Genomic DNA, 23,454 nt, shown 5'->3' with positions numbered 1-23,454 from the left:
AACTGTTCGTTTCTCGTAACAGGTCTACATAATGTTCGCGGACAAATGTCCTAGCATATTTTTGCGAGACCAATGTTTCTCATATTACCAACCCCAAAGAAGGTTAATTTTATTGGCGTGAAATTGGTGTTTAATATTTCATTGGTTTATTTACACGTTATGGTAATATAGGGAACGAGTACCCCTGATAACAAGAAGCAAACGAGTTCCTCAGATCTTATTACACGCCAGCGAAAACCACGATTTTCAAAGTCACCAATGGCTCTGCGTTGTACGCGAAATAACCTGTGAAAATTATTTCTTGACTCTCAGGAAAAACGGCGATCATTTTTTTCCTTGCGCGGTTGCTGGCCATTGTCAGGTCGGGACAAGATGATCAATATTTGCGGCGTCTTAATTAAGACGCCCGCCGTTTCGCTGAGAACAAAAAAAACGAGAAAAATTTCGCAATTTTATATTTCTAGTTTTGCACTCCTTTGCAAATCGGATTTTTATCAAATTTGATGCAAGGAAAGTTCTTTTGGTAAATTTTATTCAAAAGGGTGAGGCTTCATCATGAAAATGAGGCCAGAACGCGCAGCCGCCGTAAGCAACTTGCTGCATTTGTTGTTTATGTGTCGCTTCAGTGAAGGCCGCAGCTGAGAGAGACGAAGGTGACAGGCGAAATCTGGTTCCATCTTGGTGTGAATGATCGCAGCTACCGGCCGTTACTCTCAGTCGTATATTTTAGGGTCTTTGGAAGATGGCAAGCCAAGATGGGAAGTTGCCAACGTCGGATAGAGTACTCAAAAGTAAGCTTCCAGAAAATCGCTGATCTTGCCAACCGTTGCTTCGATAGCCGCCATTTTGCCTTGGTAATACATGTTTTTTAATTCTTCTTCTTTCTTATTATAGCTGTTCCTATGCCACCGATCGAACGCCTCGCGATCAGCGATGTTTTCGATACGAGTGGAAAACCGAAAGCCGATGTGTTGAAGAGTCATTTCTTAAAAGAGGGAAGAGTAGAAGAAGAGGTTGCTCTTAAAATCATACAGGATACCACGGAACTTTTACAAAGAGAGCCTACGATGCTGGATGTCGAAGCACCTATAACAGGTAGGCAAATTAGCCGTTTGTATTTTGCTGGTATTGACTCAAAGATCTGGAGCAGGTCGCACGCGTAGATAAGAGTTCGAGAAGTAACCATCGCTGTTGTTTTATTTGTCTTTCCATCTTCTGTAGTTTGTGGTGATATTCACGGTCAGTTTTACGATTTAATCAAATTATTCGAAGTCGGAGGATCACCAAGTTCGACAAGATACTTATTTCTTGGAGATTACGTGGACAGAGGGTATTTTTCAATCGAGGTAAGCGTATTACCTTCTAAAACTGTTACGTTATCAGCTTGATTTTGAAACGCTTAAGTACACTTTCCCTTCGTTGTTCGTAACAAAACATAAGGTTATCCTGCATTAGACAAGGCCTGCCTCCGTTTTATCGCCTTAGAGATATAAAACGCTATCAATCTGTATTTAATATCATTTTTCCGTTGTTTCTTCTGCAGTGTGTTTTATACCTATGGGCGTTAAAACTCCTTTATCCCAATACTCTCTTTATGCTTCGTGGAAATCACGAATGTCGTCACTTAACAGAATACTTCACCTTCAAAACAGAATGTAAGTGTCTTTGTACTGATGTAGAGAAGCTTAAAATTCCCTTTAATTCCCATTTTAAGATTTCTTATTGCACGATCTGTAACCAACCGAGGCTTGCAATCGATCAAAACGACGACGCCTTCCAGAACCCCGCACAAGAGTAATTATTTTATCGAACAATCAATCGTCGTTCCAAGGTAGAGCTTCCTATGAAGAAATTTCAAGTGTCATATGTGAACAAATTCACGCCGCCTGTTTCTGTTCTGTTCTATATTTATTCTTGGTCAGGTCGCCGTGGAACTTTGAACCTTTCTTGAGATTTTTGCTTTACATAGACCCGTTGGATTTTCATGAATAAATCATTAAGTTGCGCTTTTAAAATTTACATCTTTATTGTGGCCAGCGATGGTTAAGTGCGAAGTAACATTAAAAAGATCCTTTTTTTTTTTCCACGAATTAAGATGTCAAGCAAAGGGCGAGAAATCTCAGTTTACCCGTTTGTTATTGATATTTTGATGTCACGAAATATTTCCTCGCACGAAATCGAGATTTTTCATCGGAGTACCTAGCTGGAGTGCTTCTTTGTTGTTCCTCACTGTTCACCTTTTGTAGTAGTATATTGACTCTGCCATCATTTTATATTTTTCTTCCTTAAAATTTTTCCTTGGCAAGAATTTGCAACTATGAACTTTACAGGGTATGATTATGACAGTATTTAATCAGACGGGATGCGTGAATTTTTCTGTTGATTGAAAAACAGGTGTTAAATTGAAACATTGTTTATCACATATCTAGCTTGGGACAGCTTGAAGTATCACAACAACAATTCTGCTCAGCAGTACCTTCTTTGTGGAGGCAAACGTGACCCAAATTGGGGTTAAATTCGTTTTAATCACAATGGATGCAATTCATTCAGTGGTCTTCACAAGGTTCTTCCGAGAGAACTCTTAAATAATATCAATGATAAGGAATATTTATACAGGGTAGCCCTTCATAACATAAGTGCTGTTATCAAAGGAATCCTGTTTAGATAAATATAAATAAAAACTTAAAATGTGATGATAACTTTGTAACTTATGCCAAAACAGCTGAGGCAAACCTACATCCATTAACTTCGCTTTACAAAACATTCACAACAAGAGTTCCTTACCTGAAACTTACTGTTATTCTACTTGGTTGTTAAGGTAAAGAGTTAGGGATGAAGTAACTAAAAATAAATAAAAAATAAAACTCACAAGCTGTCATATTACAGCCTGTTAGTTTCTTGAATGTAATTAAACTTGAACAAGTTTGATATCTTGAAAATTTCACCCCAAATTTTTGACAAAATGATTTCTTTCTGGCATTCTGTGTTCCACATATTTTATGTTTAACTTTGAAACACTGTCTTCTTACAGGCAAGATCAAATACACAGAAAAAGTGTATGATGCTTGCATGCAGTCATTTGATTGTCTTCCTTTGGCTGCTCTGATGAACAGACAATTTCTCTGTGTGCATGGTGGATTGTCCCCAGAGATCTATAGCCTAGATGACATAAGAAAGGTGAGAGCATAGCTAGATTTATTAGTAATTCTCATTACTGTCTGTCGTACAATTCTAATGAGGTTAGTTTGGAGAATTTGGTTTTGGATCAACCATTCATTCCCCAATATTGAAATTGTTCATTATTCTCATCACTTGTGTGCTTAATATTGTTTTGATATTGTAAGACAAATTCTGTCCTGGTTGCTCATGGGAGTTAAAGGGTTAAATATACTGATCTTTCAAGTTCTGTTGGAAGCTAGACCTTGGTATCCTCAGTTTGATGCAACAATATTATTCTGTTTTGAATCAAGAGCTCATTCAAGGGTTAATTGAGCATCAGGGAAAGATTTTTGTGTCATGAGTAGGAGAGGAATGTATTAACAGAAATAAACTCTTTGCAGATTGATAGATTCACTGAGCCCCCAGCCTTTGGTCCAATGTGTGATCTTCTGTGGTCTGATCCTTTGGAAGATTACGGCAATGAGAAAAACAGCGAGCATTACAGTCACAACACAGTCAGAGGGTGTTCATACTTCTACAGGTAATTTGTTCTGCTTCAATAAATGGGTAGAAGATCCTTTTAATTGAAGAGCTTGTAGTAATTTTTTTTGTCTTTTTAACCATGATCTTCAACTCTTGCATGCTCAAGTTCCATCTAAAATTATAAAGTGAGGCCTGATGGAGGTTTTATCATAGCATTATTCTGTTGGGAAGTACAGGACTTCTGCACTTGAAACAGACTCAGTGTAAACATTACAGGAATGCAACCATACCATAAGCTTAATGACCTGACCTGAGTAATTTTTGATATGTGTAATTGGGTATTTGACCTATCACAGAGAGTTTGATAACAGAATAGATGTTCACAGGATTAAGATTTTGTTTGAGGACCAAAGTGCTAAGATTCCTTGTGGGCTAGTCATTGAATAGACCAGGAGCATTTGTGTTGTTTCTTTTTCTGTTGAACTTTGTATCGTAAACCTCTCATTGTTATTGTGTTTGTACTTTATTTATAGTTACCAGGCAACCTGCGATTTCCTTCAAAAGAATAACTTGCTTTCAATAATCAGAGCACATGAAGCACAGGATGCTGGGTAAGTAACAGGAGTTGTCATCTCCCTGAGTTTTGTCATTGTCCTCTCTAGCATTATTTATTATTCCAGAAGATATTTATGTGACTAAGGACTAGTCACAAGAATCCTTTAACATTTCAAATTGCTAATCAAACATATTGGAACATTTAGGTACCGAATGTACAGGAAAAGTCAAGAAACTGGGTTTCCATCTCTCATCACAATTTTTTCAGCTCCCAATTATCTGGATGTCTACAATAACAAAGGTTTGTAAGACGATAACAGGTGAACTTCAAGTTGAGAAACTGCTTGCCATACTTTTCCATGAATATGAATTTATTGACTTGTTTATATTTTCAGCCGCGGTATTGAAATATGAAAATAATGTGATGAATATCCGACAGTTCAACTGTTCTCCTCATCCTTACTGGCTTCCAAATTTTATGGATGTTTTTACATGGTCTTTGCCGTTTGTTGGTGAGAAAGGTGAGTCTTATATTGCCGAAATTTTTACACTTGTTGATGATGCATTGTCATTACTTTCACATTGCTTCTCTTCACTCTGTGGGATGAATGGATTTTGGTGAACTGGCAGTGAACTTTAAAAAATGCTTGTAGGTATCTGCTGTGGAGTAGCATCCCAACTGGGGTGGTAGATAGAACCTGAAAGGGTTGTCACTAAGTGCTGGCTGCCAGAAAAATTTGGTGGACAATAAAGCAGTGATCATAGGCTGGACTTTTTGCTATAAAGCTATGCACTCACAGTTGTATGATATCAAATGCTATAGTTTCACTGAAAAGTTTGAAATTTTTGTCTTATGAACTGGAGTGTTAGGAACCACAAGCACAATAATTGAATTAAGAGATTGTTTTGAACACTTGTTTACTCTGACTGGTTTCCCTTTATTGCATCTACCATTTTGTAAACAGGAAGCTTAGTAGCCTTGCATTCAAAGCATTGCAAAAGACAGTTCAACTGAATTTTCAGCCACCAGCTTAATTTCATAGCTACAACCTTACCTCTAACCATTTCATGCTATGAAAATTGGGTTAAACTCCAGAATTGTGAGTCAGAAATGATCTAAGAGGTTACATAACCTTAAGCTGTGTTTCTTACCTCCTCTTGTTTTGTTTTCAGTCACCGAAATGCTTGTGAATATTCTTAATATTTGCACTGATGAAGAACTTGAAGGAGAGGAAGATGAAGAACAAAGTGAAGCCATCAAAAGGAAAGAAGTTATACGCAGCAAAATACGAGCCATTGGTAAAATGGCAAGAGTGTTCACTGTGCTCAGGTACTTTGTGAAACAATTTTCTTTAGTGAAACACTTGGTTTACTTTTTGACCAAATGTTTTCAACAGCTTTTGAATTCGTATAGGTAATATCATGATTCTGACTGCAATGTGGTGTCGATAAGTGCAAGTAGTGCTAATTACACCAAATTGCATGAGAAATCATGTTATTACTGGTTAAAAATGTACATGAAAAAATATCACAGAAAGTTAAGACAAACATGCCCAATTTGTAATATGCACTCATGTTACAACTTTGCACTCATGTTACATAAGAATGCACACATTTTCAGCCAATCAGAAGCACTTTTTTATTTTCATGGTTATTAAAATAATAAGAGAATTCATACGATGTATACTTGCATTTCTCTTATTGCTTAATGTTTTTTTTTTTTTTTTCGGTTTGGTGCACTGTTTTGGATCATCTCCAAGGGACTATTTTGTGGTTTATGCATTTTGAAAAAATTGGCAGAAACTGTATTAGTTAATTGTTTGCAATGTGTAATAGGGTGATGGCAAACTCTCAGGGGAGTGGTAAATGCAACTTGTGATGGATTTGAATTCCATCCAGGGGATCCAGGGTTAATCACTTTGTCCATCTGAAACAATGGATTGAAGAAGTGGGTATTTATGAGCCTTCCAGTTCTAAGACTTACATGTAAGAAGATAGCTATGCACTTTGTAGCTATTCATTTCTTGGTATCTTGTAGCTCATTATGTTAATCAGCTGTATTTGTGTTTTAGAGAGGAAAGTGAGAGTGTGGTGCAACTGAAAGGACTCACTCCTTCAGGACACTTGCCTGTTGGACTTCTGTCTGGTGGCAAACAAGGGCTTCAGAGTGGTAAGCTGTGTTAAATTTTTTTCTTTAAATTTGGTTCAAATTTTTAACATAACATGTGCTGAACCTGAAAAAGCTCATTTTTGAACCACATACATTGTTGTAGCTTGATAGTTTTATATTTGGGTTGATCTGCTGCTCTGTCAAACTGGCCTTTTTTCATGGGACAGTTAAGAGTGAGCTGGACTTTTTATGGTGTGATGCGAATGTGGGCAATGTGTTGATGTATCAGCTAATATAAAGAGGTCTTTGACTGGCCAAAAAGACAATCTAGATGCAAGGTCTGTTGAACTTTAACATATTCCAACAGAATATGTTATCCTTAAGGAAAAAGGATCACTCTGAATGCATGTTTACAATGCCCCTGAGCATTTTTTTCTTTTTTATAATCTTTTCTTTAGCTTTACAAGGGCAAGTATTTAGCCCCAATCACAAAATCAGTGGCTTTGCTGAAGCCAAGGGACTTGACCAGGTGAATGAAAGAATGCCACCCAGGAAGGACTTACCAGTACAACCAGGGACAAAGTGATACCACAGACAGACCAAACATTCCCAAACCATGGAGACTCATCATCAACCATTAGTATTGTAGTATAATATTATTATTACCTATGTGAATATCTGTATAAAATAGTAAAATCTGCTTTACAAAAAGCTCACTAATAAACAATGTTTGGATGTAATATTTAAGTAAAATTTGTGTTGCAATGATGACTAGGTTAGCCCATTCCTTTTCGTGCTGGCATTTTCTGCTAGGTTGGCTCAGCATAGAAAGTGATAAAGAACTATGGAGCTCTGTTCTGTGGTATTCCTGTCTTTTGGGATGTCCCAGTGGCTAGTATGTAATCATTTCTGCTCCAATCATTCATACAAACTCCAAGGCTATGATTTCCTGGTATATAATTTTACAGTGTATAAATCATATCTATTGTAGGTAGGATGTGGAGATGACTTCGTTCAATTTTGTTTTTTATTTCATTTTAAGGTGGCTATATTTTCACCTACTCAGCCTAAAGACCATAATACTGATTCTCTTCCCAGATTTCTGTACAAAAACTACCTCATGCTGTAAGAATTTGTGGTAAATCAGACAATATCCCCTTGTTGCTTATAAAATAAGTTTGCCATTATAGTGTCCTAGAATGTAAAATTTATTGAGAAATTGTGGGTTTTGATTGTAATTTTTTGTATTTATATGCTTTGAAATTTGTCTTCTGGAAAGGAGAATTTTTTCCACCACTAGTTTTAAATCTTTACAAGGCAATATTCACGTGGCTGTTATATGGAAAAGAAATGCTGCTCATGGAGATATGGGTGACAGTAGTGGTGAGTGTGGCCCCCCTGTCTACAAAGGGAGAAACTTTGTTTTGATCTCATAAGCCAGGTACCTCTATCAACTCTTTAACTACCAAGATCTGATTGTCAATTCTCCCTCCCAGCTGTAACAAATTTCCTTGTGAATTAGTTTTGAGAATTTGGTGTTAGATCAAGAGAACTTCACTTGGAGCCTGACAAATCGGAGTATTTTCATTATCTGTTTGTTAGGTTATGTACAGATATTTTAGGGAGAGGTTACATGTTCATCATCTCTGGGAATTAAAAAGCTAAGTGACCAGTCAAGACTTTTATTTATGGAAAATCCTCCAACAGTTTGCTACTCGCAGTTTCTTTGATCACATCGTCCATATAATTTTGAGATTTGTTGGATACTTGTATAAAAAAGAAATGACACTTTGTTTCCAGATATAATCATAAATAAGTGATTTCAGAGCTTAAATTGAAATCTCAATCATCATCCCTGAAATTAAGCTTCAAGACAGTATGGAAACAGCTGCCCACTATTTAGCAAATACAATTTTCCACGTCAAGTCCTCCTGTGTATTATGTTTTTCATCGTGGAAGAGTAAATATGTTTTGTGAATGTTATGCCTGATGGGAGACGATCAATGCTTGCTTATATAAAGCTTAATGGCCCAAAAAATAGTTGTAACGGAATTATGTAATGTAGGCGTAGACATTTTATTTATGATTTTAAAGCGAAGTAAAACTATAGGTAACTGGTTTGAATTAAATATCTTATGATGAAGAAAATATTGTTATTACATCCATAATTGATTGTATCCTTCTCTAAGTTGTTGATGTCAGAGGGCGATGTCAGAAACTTCATTTAATCACAATGGTATTAGGAACGAACCGTCGAGGACCATGAAGCGAGACACCGACAAATGTCACGTTGTATTTAAGCGAGCGAACTGAGTAAAAGCGGAACGAAAATGATAATAAGCGTACACCATCCTCTGCGTGCTTTGATGAAGAGTAGCTCTAAAAAATGGTAGATGCATTTGATCGATTATTTTTACTTGCGCTCATTTCACCTTCACTAAAGTCTTCGCCACTTTCCCACTTTTAGGGCTCAACCTAGGGGCATTGGTAGAATCTTAAGAGGTGGGTGGGTGGGTGGGGTGGGGGGGGGTCGTCTACACCGGCAGTGCAAGAATTCGAGGGCAAACCAAGATGGTTTTCAAATTACGAATGAGAATAATTTCGTTGGTTACGTGCCCAAAGCCTCACCCCCCTGACGGTGCTCTTGACGATCAACTTTAACGTTACGTAAGGCTCCAGTTAGGCATTGAATGGACAACGGTGTTAGAAACAGGTAATTTAGTGGTAACAACTGGGTTGAAAACGTAAATTAGCCACCGTAAAGAGTGAAAAAGCTGACGTTTCGAGCGTTAGCCCTTCGTCAGAGCGATTAGAAACAGTTTGGACCTAGGATTCACCTTTATCGCTCACTGTCAAAGGTCTCACTGTCAAAGGTCTCTTTTTTTTTTTCTCCTGAAACACCCCCATGTTGAAACAGCAATCACAACTTTTCATTTAATTTAATATTTCAACCGGGAACCCGATAGGCTCCTGTTTCAACTAATTTCTTTTATTTTTTTAATCTAGACTTAAGCTTAATTACTTGTTGCACAAGAAACTGCGTTACGTAAGTCTAAGAGCGAACGAATAAACAATGAATGGCCAATGATATGAGGCCTTCAATGGTGATAACACGATATAAGAGAGAAAACCGAAATTCTGATGTAATTCCACGAGGATTACCGGAAAATGACACGCGTTTTCCTTTGACCCTCATGAGTGACTGGCATCTAATTTCACCTAGCAATGACAACCCCGCATCACACATATGAGGTCATGAAAAAAAAATGATTACCAGTTAAAGAAACCCTTGGTTGTTAAGTAACTTCCAGTCAGCAACTTAAGAAAAGTGTATAGAACAGTAGGGAAAATATGCATGCTGATATAAGTAAACGATTAACTGAATTCGTTTGACGTGTTTTCAACAGCATTTCAAAATATAAAAACTTCTTTCAACGACTAGCAATACTAAGCAAGCATACCATGAAAGAAGGCCAAGGACGACCCAGACTAAAAACTATTCCTTTTTTCGTTACGTTTAAAACTATCTTAGTGGATTTCAATTGCTCTGTCAGTGGTCAAGAAATCTTCTATACTACGGCTAGATAGATCGACAGCTTCGATTGAACTTTCCCGAGAGTAACCTTCCTCTACATCTGCGTGGTAAATTTGCTTCCTTCTTTGAAACGGGTTTGCGTGTTAGAAAAATACAACAATTCTCGCAAAATTGTTCAACTCACGATCTCAACACTGGCAAGCAATCGAATTAAGTTCCAAACAAGGCTAATTTTCAACTGAGTGTATAGAGTAATCCAGAATTATTTTAGTTCTGTTTTAGTTCGCTCGTTATTGGTCAGGAAAAATCGCGCTACGTTATCAACCAATTCGATGCAAAACTAAAAGCAATAAAGACTAACTTGACGCCCGCGTTTTCTCGCGCTTTGGGCGGTTAAACAACTTAGAGCTCTTAATGGCTGTTGGAGGCATTTTTCCTGTCTTCTGTTTGGTCGTTGTGTTTTATTTTTAAGACACTCAATCGAAAAGCGCTCTAAAAGCGATCACGATTTGCTTATTCTCTTATTCGACAATTTACGTTCTATTCTAATTTTCATCGCTTTGCGATGCTACCTCTGCTCGCATCTGCCGATGTCGATGCTTTGGTTTCAGTGTTTTACGAAACTTAGTCACACTAAATCAGAAACCTTTCATCTACAAGTGTCTTTCTTGTCAGATTTTTCCTCCCGAATGTATTTCTGGCAATTGTTAAGCCTTTACTGAAAAGATAGGCCATTACCCCAGCAAAAACAAAATTCGGGTATATCAAATCCATGGCGGCGAACACCAACAAGTCGAAGAACATCAGTGTCCACTCATTGCCATAGAAAAGAATCGAGTTAAACGATCTGCCATCGTCGTTGTAAAAAATAGCCTTGTCTGGAGGAGGGACTTCTTTTAACTCCATGTTTAAGATCCTTTCAAAAAGGAGCTTGTCCCTTACCACGTAATCAAGGTCCTTCAGTGAGTGATCGATGAAAGCAGAGAGAAAGCGGTTTAGCGTGTTGTAGGCTTGCAAGCGCTTCTCCACTGCCACAGGGAGGCGACTTGGGCGACCATCTTGACCTAAAGAAGAGACGAAACACGTGTTAAAACCAAACGAAAAAACCTATCACAGGTTCTGCTGATTCCAATATACCAAATCCTCCTTGTCGTCTTCGTTCTCAATTCCCTTTCATTTTAATCCTTATCCCAGGAGTAGCTCTTTCCAGTTAAAATTCTCTATCCCCAGGGCAGTCTCTGTCGTGTTCGCTCTCTACCCATATTAATTCCTATCCCAGGATCACTTCTTTGTATTTTCAATCCCCGTTCATTTAAGAGCTAATCCCAAGGGTAACTGTCACGAACTTTTGCTCCCCCATTATTTACCTCCCTATCTCAGGGGTAATTAACCAGACGGCAAGTACTAACCCATGGGAGTATTAGGCATGTTTCTCCTCTGCTGCTGAACATTTCCGTCACGAAGTGGTCGGATAATTTCTTCATACTGTTCACGGAACTTTGCTGGTACCTCCATTTCAAATGTCTGCCGCTCTGTGTTGGGTTCCAAGCCTCTTCTCCCGCACAAGTCATCTTCTTCTCTCTTCAGCTGTTCGTTCATCTGCCACATGTTTGTGTCTGCGCGGCCATGAACTGAGCGACCATGAATGTAGTAACCATACCGAGTATTCTGCAAGAAAAGATTGTAGCCTTAGGAGTTATGAACAGCATTTACAATTAATCTTTTAAGGGTGTGATTCAAGGTTGAATTGTTCTGAAACAAAAAATTTGCCAATACATAACAGATAGAATTTGGACTAAAAAAAACTTTTTAGATGCATTTTCCTGAGAAGTTTACCCATAAGCCTTCTCTTCTCGTGACTAACTCAGTTTAACTGTTGGTCCAAACCTTGATACGTTTGATAATTCTCTTCCTGTTTGCTGGATAATGTATGGACATTATGTGAAGACGTTCCACATTAAACACACCTCTGAGAGTAAAAGGGTTAAGAGCAAAAAGAGGATGTGACAAAATGTTTTCCTTGATTCTACACTTAATTCATGATCATGTTACTAATTGCACAAACCTCTAAGACAAAGATGCTCACGTTACTCATTGAGCACAGGTCGATAAAGTCACCAAGAGAATCTCCAAAGAATCGCTCATAGATGAATGCAAAGAAGAACCACTGGACAGCCTCCACAGCTAGGAACAACATAGACAAAACTGCAAATCGTAACACTTTACTGAACTCTCCAACATATTCAGTTGTGTAGTCTGCCGAGAAGTTACTCTGTGGGTCTGTTGTTGCCAAATACTCAAATCCAAAAACCTTCAGGAAAAACAGTACGACGAAAATCTGTAACTCTGGGTTGATTTTGCGAATGGTTTGGATTTCATTCCACTCATTTGCAATGAATAGAGTTCTCCAAATGCTGACAGGGGCATCCAAGCCCCCTCCCTCACCTCCCTGAGTAGGTTGGTTGACTCTCCCCTGTGGTCGTTCCCAGTCGATAAAAAAAATTTCAAATGAGATTTGTGACCACAGCATATGAAGCACATCAATAATTTTGAACACAATGACAACCACCACAACTTTGAGGAACAAACCCTCCTGACTTTGTGTGGGCAGAAGTTGAGACACTGTCTTTTGTCGTTTGAAAAAAATTAGAAATGACATAGACAACCCAAAGGCAATCCAAAACAACATGGTGGAGAATGTACTGAAACAAAACAGGATAAACTTCAAGAAGGAGGCTGCATCAACTTCAATGCGGCCCTGTCGTCTCCTCCATGCTGAGACTTTGATGAAGGCCAAAATGACAGCTAGGGCAGACAGGCATCCAATAGCTATCTGTCAACAAAAGATCAAGAAAAAAATCTTCAGTGGAATACATACAGAAGGAGTATCATTATGTTCAAAGTAGCATCAGTATGCATATCCTCCATCCTGTTTGTCATGCACTTCTTTAGGCACTGAGGTTGTTAAACAATCAAGAGCCTCCTTAATTGGTGATCATTCTCTTCATTCGTGTGACCTTAATTTTTGATTCAGGGGTGATATTGTAGGAAGAAATTAGATACTATACACAGGTCATGGACACTCCCCTTCCCCCCCCCCCCCCTTTGCTATCCTTAAAAGGACAGCAAAGGGGGGAGAGGGGAGTGTCCTGATCCTTTTTCATGCCCAAATTTTAGAGATTAATTTAAGCATCAAGTTATAAATTTAAGGGTAAACTTCAAATCTCTCTTCTTGCATAAAAGATTTCAGAGAAATCTTGAGGTTTTCACAGGTCACATATATTACAAGAGACAGATAATGCCTCACACTGGTAAATAAATTCACCACAAAGAATCTTCCCTTTCTGTAAAATTTACCAAATTCTTGTAACTGATTTATAAGAAAATGTGTTATAGCTAGAGGGGAGAATTAACAATCAGATCATGGAAAGTCCCTTGTAAACCCTTTGCCATTCTCCCTTAATTGGAGGAATCATGACATTAGTAACTTACCTCAGTGTCCTTCTTAATTTTTGTCAAATCCATTTCATAAGTGACTGCAAATGACATTTCTATGCTGCTTTTGGCTTTATCTTTTACCTCTAATGGTTCGTATCTTATTCTCAACATGGGGGGATATATTTCTCCATCAGATGATCGCAGCCTAATGTTCACCTCTATCTTTGAGGAATAACGGATGAACTCTAGTTCTTTGGATTCAGGTCGAATCCCAATCTTATTATCGACAACAAAGAACCTCCTTGTCAGTTGCCATTTGGTTCTGTTACTGTTCTCATTCACTTTTTCATTGCCACTTACATAATTTTCCATGAGTACTGGCACAGGGTAAATCTTGTCACCAAGGACAATAAACATGTCATACAGAAACATTGACATGTTTTTCAGATCATCAACTGGAACTGAACATGATGACTTGTAAGTTGTGGCAAATTTTGATGCTGAAGCCATTTTTGAGGGTCTCTCTTTGCAGATCTGTAGAGAATCTAAACCGTTTTCATAACCAACAAATGATCCATTCAGTGTGTAAACCACAAGGAGAAATTCAATATCTTCATTTCGTTCAAATGTTTCTTGTATCTCCTTCTTGTCTAGGATATCTGGAGCCTCACCAGCAGTTTCTTTATAGTAGACAAGCCAAGGCATACATGCAGGCCAATCGGAATTATCATTAACAAACTTAACAAGCTTTTTTTTCTTTTCAGTATTACGGACAAGTGCCTTGTATCGGTCGCAAACTTCACCAGTGTAATCGTGCAAAACACAGAGGTTTCCAAACAGCTGACACGCTGTAAAGTTTGAGTGATTCTTACAAAGAGCTTCAGCAGCACGTAGATTTCTCTCATAATAAGACGACTCGATTGGATTATCCTCGTCTACATATGTTACTTTGTATAAGTTGTTCTTCTTTTCGATCAGATCTGAGTCCTGGAAACATATACCACCCTCAACTGTGAAACCTGAGTTTTTCTCGCCGTTAACGCACTCCTGACGAACTGTCGCATTATCATCTAACAAAAAGCTAGAATGGTAGCGTCTACAAGCTTTTTCCTCCGCTCCGCTTAGTGTTGTATCTTCTGTACATGTTACGCATTGCCTCATAGACAACCTCACTCCATTTGCACCACGATCTCTGGCAAAAGAGTTTTCAGGGCAATCAAAACAAGTGCCTGTATTCCCATCAAAACCACCCGTCGAATCGTTTTGACATCTGATGCAAAAACTTCCATCGAGGGAATTTGTCTCGTTTAAAGAGCCACAGCATTTGACGCATTGAATGTCCGTAATTGGATCACTATTATTTAACACAGTCCTGTAACCAATCTTGCAGGTGCAAGATCTGAAATCCTGACTTTGCTCCTGGCCAGAGCCACAATCTACACAATTCAGCGACGAGTACCGAAAAAACTGATTTTTCGCACAACCTTGGGGATCGACATAGGTTATCTCATAGTTAATACTCAGAGATAAAACACACCATAACAACACAACAAACAATATCGTTAACATGCGCGCCATTTTGAAATTATGCACACCGCTTGAACTGTACTGTGTGAAACCGCTGGTATCTCCAAATCGCAGCGATTTTTCCAATATGGCGGAATAAAAAAAGACGTTTCAAAGAATCTTCGTAAAAATTGTTAAAAATTTTATTCCTCCATCATGGTGAAAGAGCAGTTTAAAGAATCTGGAGTCACCAAGAAGATGTCAGAATTTGTACTTTGTCTGTGTGTTTCGGTGCGGTATTTGTGGTTAAAGCAATATGCATGATGTTTATACGAGAACTTACTGCAGTTTTTTTTTCACGGCTAAAATTTGCGGCTTGGATCGTTAATTGCTCCAGTAATATGGATGGCTTATTCTACGGTTCTTTTTTATGCTGCCTCTCTGGTCTACTGATGTTTTAACGTTTTATGTGATGTGCACGTAATGTGCACGTGTGTTGTTTAAAAGTGTAACAACAGCCAGCACTCGCAGTATCAACTCGCCTCGGCTCACCACTTTCTTCTTTTCCATCACCCCATAATGCCTCCAAACTAGCTAGAGCTACGTGGAGAAAAATACTAGTTTTAAATTCAAGGAGAGATTAAGTAAATAGGGATCTGCAAACAGTGCAGGGAAAGCTGTTCAAATGCAGAAGGGGGAGGGGAGGGTAACCTGTACTAGACCAGCACCTCTTCCAGGGCAAGTAGCAATACTCTAAATGGTCATATAAAAGGGCACAGCAAGGGGGGGGGTTCTAATGTTCTTGTTAAACCTTCCTTTGTAAGCCTTCTTTAAGCAGACAACCTAGAATATTCTGGTTGTGAAAACTAGTGAATACCCTCTGTTTGACACAGAGTGACCCCCTTTTGAAAAACTCCTGGCTATGTCCCTGATAAACCATGGTGACTGAGAATTGTATATGTTAAATATATGTTAATTGGTGTGTGTGTAGACTTCATGATAATGATTCCAATCTGCTTAAGAAGAGGTATTTTTATTAACTCTTCTCCCAGAATTGATTAACATGTAACTTCTCCCTTTGATATGCACACATTATTCACAAAATGGGTAATGAGAATACTCAAAATTATCACATAAAAGTTATTAATGCAATCTAATGCCAAATTTTGTCACTAATTTATAAGAAATGTGTAACAGCTTAAGAGAGGAGAATTAACAATCAGTTCTTGAGAGATAAAGGATTAAAGCAGGTAATTTAGTGTTAACAACTGAGTTGAAAATGTAAATTAGCCACTGTAAAGGGTAAAAAAACTGACGTTTCAAGCGTTAGCCCTTCATCAGGGCAATTGACAAAGGGCTAACGCTCAAAACGTCAGTTTTTTTAGCCTTTATGGTGGCTAATTTACGTTTTCAACTCAGTTGTTAAAACTAAATTAGTTGCCATACTCTCCCACCGATGCAGCACCACAGTTTCTTTAGAAACTTACCCCTTTATTTAAAGGGTTAAAGCCTACACACATGAGGCAGTGAACTGTAAAGGAAAAAGCACAACATTTAAGAATCCATGTTGTATGTTGTGTTGAGGTCTAAGCAAGAATTAAATCTAGTTTCATTTTGTGACTAAACATGTTATCTACCTCTGTTTACAGAAGCCATGTCAACTTCGGACTGTTTTCACCGGAACAAATGCACCAATATGCACATATTCATTGTGTCAGCAAAAACCTGTACAATCAGGACCAAAGCCGTAGCCCTGTCCCTTTTGGGGTGCTAGATTCACACATGGTAACAAAACAGTTGCCTTTTTCACTGTTGTCTGTTTACCACCTTTTTTAAATAATTAGCTGAATTATATATTGGGTATAGCAGGTAATTTAGTTTTAACAACTGGGTTGAAAACGTAAATCAGCCTCCGTAAAGGGTAAAAAAGCTAATGTTTCGAGCATTAGCCCTTCGTCAGAGCGATTACGTTTTCAACCCAGTTGTTAACACTAAATTACCTGCTATACTCTCTCACCGACGCAGCACCACAGTTTCTTTATTTGCTATAAACGTACCCCTAGAAACGTACCCCTTTATATATTGGGTACTTTGATTGTTTTATACTTGTGATCTGTTGGAGCACAGATGCATTGGTGAAGTCACCATAAAAAACTTTTGTATCTTTTATTAAATGAAACAAATAGGTTCCATTTTGCTGTGCATCTTTTCAGCATTAGGTTGCAGAAGATCTCATGTGACAAGAATATCAATGACACGCTGCTGCACCTTGGGTGCCACTTTTTTTCTTTTAACACAATTTGACATCATCTTTGATTTGCTGATGACTGAATAGTCATACAGCAATATGGAATCTATTGGTTGAGAAAATAATTGAGTGTGTACTTTCAAAGACAATATTTCATGGGAGATTAGATAAAGTTAATTTATTTGATATTGTGTGTAATGATAGGGCACAAGCACTAAAGATCGGAGCTGTGAGACATGTGGCAAACCATTGGCTGATTGTGTAGGTCACTACGGTTACCTTGATCTGGAACTTCCAATCTTTCATGTTGGATTCTTTAGGTCAACAATTGTAAAAGCGGAACGAAAATGATAATAAGCGTACACCATCCTCTGCGTGCTTTGATGAAGAGTAGCTCTAAAAAATGGTAGATGCATTTGATCGATTATTTTTACTTGCGCTCATTTCACCTTCACTAAAGTCTTCGCCACTTTCCCACTTTTAGGGCTCAACCTAGGGGCATTGGTAGAATCTTAGGAGGTGGGTGGGTGGGTGGGTCGTCTACACCGGCAGTGCAAGAATTCGAGGGCAAACCAAGATGGTTTTCAAATTATGAATGTGAATAATTTCGTTGATTACGTGCCCAAAGCCTCACCCCCACCCAGACGGCGCATTTGACGATCAACTTTAACGTCACGCAAGGCTCCAGTTAGGCATTGAATGGACAACGGTGTTAGAAACAGTTTGGAACTAGGATTCACCTTCATCGCTCACTCGTGTCAAAGGTCTCTTTTTTTTTTTTTTCCCTGAAACACCCCCATGTTGAGACAGCAATCACAACTTAACATTTAATTTAATATTTCAACCGGGAACCCGATAGGCTCCTGTTTCAACTAATTTCTTTTATTTTTTTAATCTAGACTTAAGCTTAATTACTTGTTGCACCAGAAACTGCGTTACGCAAGTCTGTGAGCGAACGAATAAACAATGAATGGCCAATGATATGGGGCCTTTAATGATGATAACACGATAAAAACTTCCAAAGAAAACCGAAATTCTGATGTAATTCCACGAGGATTTCCAGAAAATGACACACGTTTTCCTTTGACCCCCATGAGTGACTGGTATCTAATTTCACCTAGCAATGACACCCCCGCATCACACATTTGAGGTCATGAAAAAAAAAAAAAGATTACTAGTAAAAGAAGCCCTTTTTTCGTTACGTTTAAAACTATCTTTGTGGATTTCAATTGCTCTGTCAGTGGTCAAGAAATCTTCTATACTATGGCTAGATAGATCGACAGCTTCGATTGAACTTTCCCGAGAGTAACCTTCCTCTACATCTGCGTGTTAAATTTGCTTCCTTGTTTGAAACGGGTTTGCGTGTTAGAAAAATACAACAATTCTCGCAAAATTGTTCAACTCACGATCTCAACACTGGCAAGCAATCGAATTAAGTTCCAAACAAGGCTAATTTTCAACTGAGTGTATAGAGTAATCCAGAATTATTTTAGTTCTGTTTTAGTTCGCTCGTGATTGGTCAGGAAAAATCGCGCTACGTTATCAACCAATTCCATGCAAAACTAAAAGCAATAAAGACTACCTTCAGGCCCGCGTTTTCTCGCGCTTTGGGCGGTTAAACAACTTAGAGCTCTTAATGGCTGTTGGAGGCATTTTTTCTGTCTTCTGTTTGGTCGTTGTGTTTTATTTTTAAGACACTCAATCGAAAAGCGCTCTAAAAGCGATCACGATTTGCTTATTCTCTTATTCGACAATTTACGTTCTATTCTAATTTTCATCGCTTTGCGATGCTACCTCTGCTCGCATCTGCCGATGTCGATGCTTTGGTTTCAGTGTTTTACGAAACTTAGTCACACTAAATCAGAAACCTTTCATCTACAAGTGTCTTTCTTGTCAGATTTTTCCTCCCGAATGTATTTCTGACAATTGTTAAGCCTTTACTGAAAAGATAGGCCATTACCCCAGCAAAAACAAAATTCGGGTATATCAAATCCATGGCGGCGAACACCAACAAGTCGAAGAACATCAGTGTCCACTCATTGCCATAGAAAAGAATTGAGTTAAACGATCTGCCATCGTCGTTGTAAAAAATAGCCTTGTCTGGAGGAGGGACTTCTTTTAACTCCATGTTTAAGATCCTTTCAAAAAGGAGCTTGTCCCTTACCACGTAATCAAGGTCCTTCAGTGAGTGATCGATGAAAGCAGAGAGAAAGCGGTTTAGCGTGTTGTAGGCTTGCAAGCGCTTCTCCACTGCCACAGGGAGGCGACTTGGGCGACCATCTTGACCTAAAGAAGAGACGAAACACGTGTTAAAACCAAGCGAAAAAACCTATCACAGGTTCTGCTGATTCCAATATACCAAATCCTCCTTGTCGTCTTCGTTCTCAATTCCCTTTCATTTTAATCCTTATCCCAGGAGTAGCTCTTTCCAGTTAAAATTCTCTATCCCCGGGGCAGTCTCTGTCGTGTTCGCTTTCTACCCATATTAATTCCTATCCCAGGATCACTTCTTTGTATTTTCAATCCCCGTTCATTGAAGACCTTATCCCAGGGGTAACTGTCACGAACTTTTGCTCCCCCATTATTTACCTCCCTATCCCAGGGGTAATTAACCAGACGGCAAGTACTAACCCATGGGAGTATTAGGCATGTTTCTCCTCTGCTGCTGAACATTTCCGTCACGAAGTGGTCGGATAATTTCTTCATACTGTTCACGGAACTTTGCTGGTACCTCCATTTCAAATGTCTGCCGCTCTGTGTTGGGTTCCAAGCCTCTTCTCCCGCACAAGTCATCTTCTTCTCTCTTCAGCTGTTCGTTCATCTGCCACATGTTTGTGTCTGCGCGGCCATGAACTGAGCGACCATGAATGTAGTAACCATACCGAGTATTCTGCAAGAAAAGATTGTAGCCTTAGGAGTTATGAACAGCATTTACAATTAATCTTTTAAGGGTGTGATTCAAGGTTGAATTGTTCTGAAAAAAAAAATTTGCCAATACATAACAGATAGAATTTGGACTAAAAAAAACTTTTTAGATGAATTTTCCTGAGAAGTTTACCCATAAGCCTTCTCTTCTCGTGACTAACTCAGTTTAACTGTTGGTCCAAACCTATCCAATGTGACTTGTTGACATTAAGCACAGGGTCCCCACTGTTAAAACTACCTTGTTGTTAACCCTTTAACTCCCAAGATCTGACTGTTAATCCTCCCCTCCAGCTGCTACACATTTCCTTGTAAATCAGTCACAAGAATTTGGTGTTAGATCAAGATAACACCTCCTTGATACGTTTGATAATTCTCTTCCTGTTTGCTGGATAATGTATGGACATTATGTGAAGACGTTCCACATTAAACACACCTCTGAGAGTAAAAGGGTTAAGAGCAAAAAGAGGATGTGACAAAATGTTTTCCTTGATTCTACGCTTAATTCATGATCATGTTACTAATTGCACAAACCTCTAAGACAAAGATGCTCACGTTACTCATTGAGCACAGGTCGATAAAGTCGCCAAGAGAATCTCCAAAGAATCGCTCATAGATGAATGCAAAGAAGAACCACTGGACAGCCTCCACAGCTAGGAACAACACTGACAAAACTGCAAATCGTAACACTTTACTGAACTCTCCAACATATTCAGTTGTGTAGTCTGCCGAGAAGTTACTCTGTGGGTCTGTTGTTGCCAAATACTCAAATCCAAAAACCTTCAGGAAAAACAGCACGACGAAAATCTGTAACTCTGGGTTGATTTTGCGAATGGTTTGGATTTCATTCCACTCATTTGCAATGAATAGAGTTCTCCAAATGCTGACAGGGGCATCCAAGCCCCCTCCCTCACCTCCCTGAGTAGGTTGGTTGACTCTCCCCTGTGGTCGTTCCCAGTCGATAAAAAAAATTTCAAATGAGATTTGTGACCACAGCATATGAAGCACATCAATAATTTTGAACACAATGACAACCACCACAACTTTGAGGAACAAACCCTCCTGACTTTGTGTGGGCAGAAGTTGAGACACTGTCTTTTGTCGTTTGAAAAAAATTAGAAATGACATTGACAACCCAAAGGCAACCCAAAACAACATGGTGGAGAATGTACTGAAACAAAACAGGATAAACTTCAAGAAGGAGGCTGCATCAACTTCAATGCGGCCCTGTCGTCTCCTCCATGCTGAGACTTTGATGAAGGCCAAAATGGCAGCTAGGGCAGACAGGCATCCAATAGCTATCTGTCAACAAAAGATCAAGAAAAAAATCTTCAGTGGAATACATACAGAAGGAGTATCATTATGTTCAAAATAGCATCAGTATGCATATTCTTTATCCTGTTTGTCATGCACTTCCTTTAAGGCACTGAGGTTGTTAAACAATTAAGAGCCTCCTTAATTGGTGATCATTCTCTTCATTCATGTGACCTTAATTTTTGATTCAGGGGTGATATTGTAGGAAGAAATTAAATACTAGACACGGGTCATGGACACTCCCCTTCCCCCCCTTTGCTATCCTTAAAAGGACAGCAAAGGGGGGGGGGGGGAGGGGAGTGTCCTGATCCTTTTTCATGCCCAAATTTTAGAGATTAATCCAAGCATCAAGTTATAAACTTAAGGGTAAACTTCAAATCTCTCTTCTTGCATAAAAGATTTCAGAGAAATCTTGAGGTTTTCACAGGTCACATATATTACAAGAGACAGATAATGCCTCACACTGGTAAATAAATTCACCACAAAGAATCTTCCCTTTCTGTAAAATTCACCAAATTCTTGTAACTGATTTATAAGAAAATGTGTCATAGCTAGAGGGGAGAATTAACAATCAGATCATGGAACGTCGCCTGTAAACCCTTTGCCATTCTCCCTTAATTGGAGGAATCATGACATTAGTAACATACCTCAGTATCCTTCTTAATTTTTGCCAAATCCATTTCATAAGTGACTGCAAATGACATTTCTATGCTGCTCTTGGCTTTATCTTTTACCGCTAATGGTTCATATCTTATTCTCAACATGGGGGGATATATTTCTCCATCAGACGATCGCAGCCTAATGTTCACCTCTATCTTTGAGGAATAACGGATGAACTCTAGTTCTTTGGATTCAGGTCGAATCCCAATCTTATTATCAACAACAAAGAACCTCCTTGTCAGTTGCCATTTGGTTCTGTCACTGTTCTCATTCACTTTTTCATTGCCACTTACATAATTTTCCATGAGTACTGGCACAGGGTAAATCTTGTCACCAAGGACAATAAACATGTCATACAGAAACATTGACATATTTTCCAGATCATCAACTGGAACTGAACATGATGACTTGTAAGTTGTGGCAAATTTTGATGCTGAAGCCATTTTTGAGGGTCTCTCTTTGCAGATCTGTATAGAATCTAAGCCGTTTTCATAACCAACAAAGAATCCATTCAGTGTGTAAACCACAAGGAGAAATTTAATATCTTCATTTCGTTCAAATGTTTTTGTTATCTCTTTTTTGTCTAGGATATCTGGAGCCTCACCAGCATTTTTTTTATTGTAGAAAAGCCAAGGCATATATGCAGGCCAATCGGAATTACCATTAAGAGGGTTACCGACAGCAGTATCGACAAGTGTCTCGTATCGGTCGCAAACTTCACCAGTGTAATCCTGCAAAACACAGAGGTTTCCAAACAGCTGACACGCTGTAAAGTTTGAGTATTTCTTACAAAGAGCTTCAGCAGTACGTAGATTTCTCGCATAATAAGACGACTCGATTGGATTATCCTCGTCTACATATGTTACTTTGTATAAGTTGTTCTTCTCTTCGATCAGCTCTGAGTCCCGGAAACATATACCACCCACAACTGTGAAACCTGAGTTTTTCTCGCCGTTAACGCACTCCTGACGAATTGTCGCATTATCATCCAGCAAAAAGCTAAAATGGTAGCGTCTACAAGCTTTTTCCTCTGCTCCGCTCAGTTTTGTATCTTCTGTACATGTTACGCATTGCCTCATAGACAACCTCGCTCCATTCGCATCACGATCTCTGGCAAAAGAGTTTTCAGGGCAATCAAAACATGTGCCTTTTTTCTCATTAAAACCACCCGTCGAATCATTTTGACATCTGATGCAAAAACGTCCATCAAGGGAACTTGTCTCGTTTGAGCCACTGCATTCGACGCATTCAATGTCCGTACTTGGACCACCATTATTTAACTCAGTCTTGTAACCAATCTTGCAGATGCAAGAATCCTGACTTGGCTCCTGGCCAGAGCCACAACCTTTACAACTCAGCGACGAGTACTGAAAGAATTTTTGCTCGTTCTCACAACTTAGGGGAGTGACATAGAGTATCTCATAGTTAATACTCAGAGATAAAACACACCATAACAACACAACAAACAATATCGTTAACATGCGCGCCATTTTGAAAATTATGCACACCGCTTGAACTGTACTG

General features: G+C 38.8%; 4 protein-coding genes across 4 annotated transcripts; 2 read left to right on the top strand and 2 right to left on the bottom strand.

The window, feature by feature from the left end:
* The first annotated feature begins 724 nt into the window (after window positions 1-724).
* Window positions 725-8,455, top strand: LOC113667539 (serine/threonine-protein phosphatase 2B catalytic subunit 2). The gene is made up of 12 exons (XM_027183384.2): window positions 725-791; window positions 895-1,095; window positions 1,222-1,346; window positions 1,544-1,655; window positions 3,032-3,177; window positions 3,561-3,700; window positions 4,176-4,253; window positions 4,404-4,498; window positions 4,593-4,718; window positions 5,371-5,527; window positions 6,270-6,367; window positions 6,766-8,455. Exons 1-12 carry the CDS (start codon window positions 743-745, stop codon window positions 6,891-6,893), a joined length of 1,455 nt encoding a protein of 484 aa, XP_027039185.1. The 5' UTR covers window positions 725-742; the 3' UTR covers window positions 6,894-8,455.
* A 785-nt stretch (window positions 8,456-9,240) lies between these two features.
* LOC113667518 (meckelin) lies at window positions 9,241-14,882 on the bottom strand. Its single transcript, XM_027183353.2, has 4 exons — window positions 13,335-14,882; window positions 11,908-12,675; window positions 11,252-11,510; window positions 9,241-10,906 (listed from the first exon to the last, which is right to left on the bottom strand). Exons 1-4 carry the CDS (start codon window positions 14,856-14,858, stop codon window positions 10,476-10,478), a joined length of 2,982 nt encoding a protein of 993 aa, XP_027039154.2. The 5' UTR covers window positions 14,859-14,882; the 3' UTR covers window positions 9,241-10,475.
* Window positions 14,879-18,015, top strand: LOC149053852 (DNA-directed RNA polymerase III subunit RPC1-like). The gene is made up of 3 exons (XM_089196651.1): window positions 14,879-15,046; window positions 16,436-16,571; window positions 17,239-18,015. The coding sequence occupies exons 1-3, from the start codon at window positions 15,003-15,005 to the stop codon at window positions 17,383-17,385; spliced, it is 327 nt and encodes a 108-aa protein (XP_089052777.1). The 5' UTR covers window positions 14,879-15,002; the 3' UTR covers window positions 17,386-18,015.
* On the bottom strand, window positions 17,848-23,453 carry LOC149053851 (meckelin-like). Its single transcript, XM_089196621.1, has 4 exons — window positions 21,918-23,453; window positions 20,491-21,258; window positions 19,666-19,924; window positions 17,848-19,320 (listed from the first exon to the last, which is right to left on the bottom strand). Exons 1-4 carry the CDS (start codon window positions 23,418-23,420, stop codon window positions 18,890-18,892), a joined length of 2,961 nt encoding a protein of 986 aa, XP_089052747.1. The 5' UTR covers window positions 23,421-23,453; the 3' UTR covers window positions 17,848-18,889.
* Between the last annotated feature and the right edge of the window lies 1 nt (window position 23,454).

The sequence above is a fragment of the Pocillopora damicornis genome, chromosome 1, assembly GCF_964200805.1.
Source record: "Pocillopora damicornis chromosome 1, jaPocDami1.2, whole genome shotgun sequence".
In the NCBI taxonomy this organism is placed as follows: domain Eukaryota; kingdom Metazoa; phylum Cnidaria; class Anthozoa; order Scleractinia; family Pocilloporidae; genus Pocillopora; species Pocillopora damicornis.
This window is presented reverse-complemented; position numbering and strand designations above follow the sequence as displayed.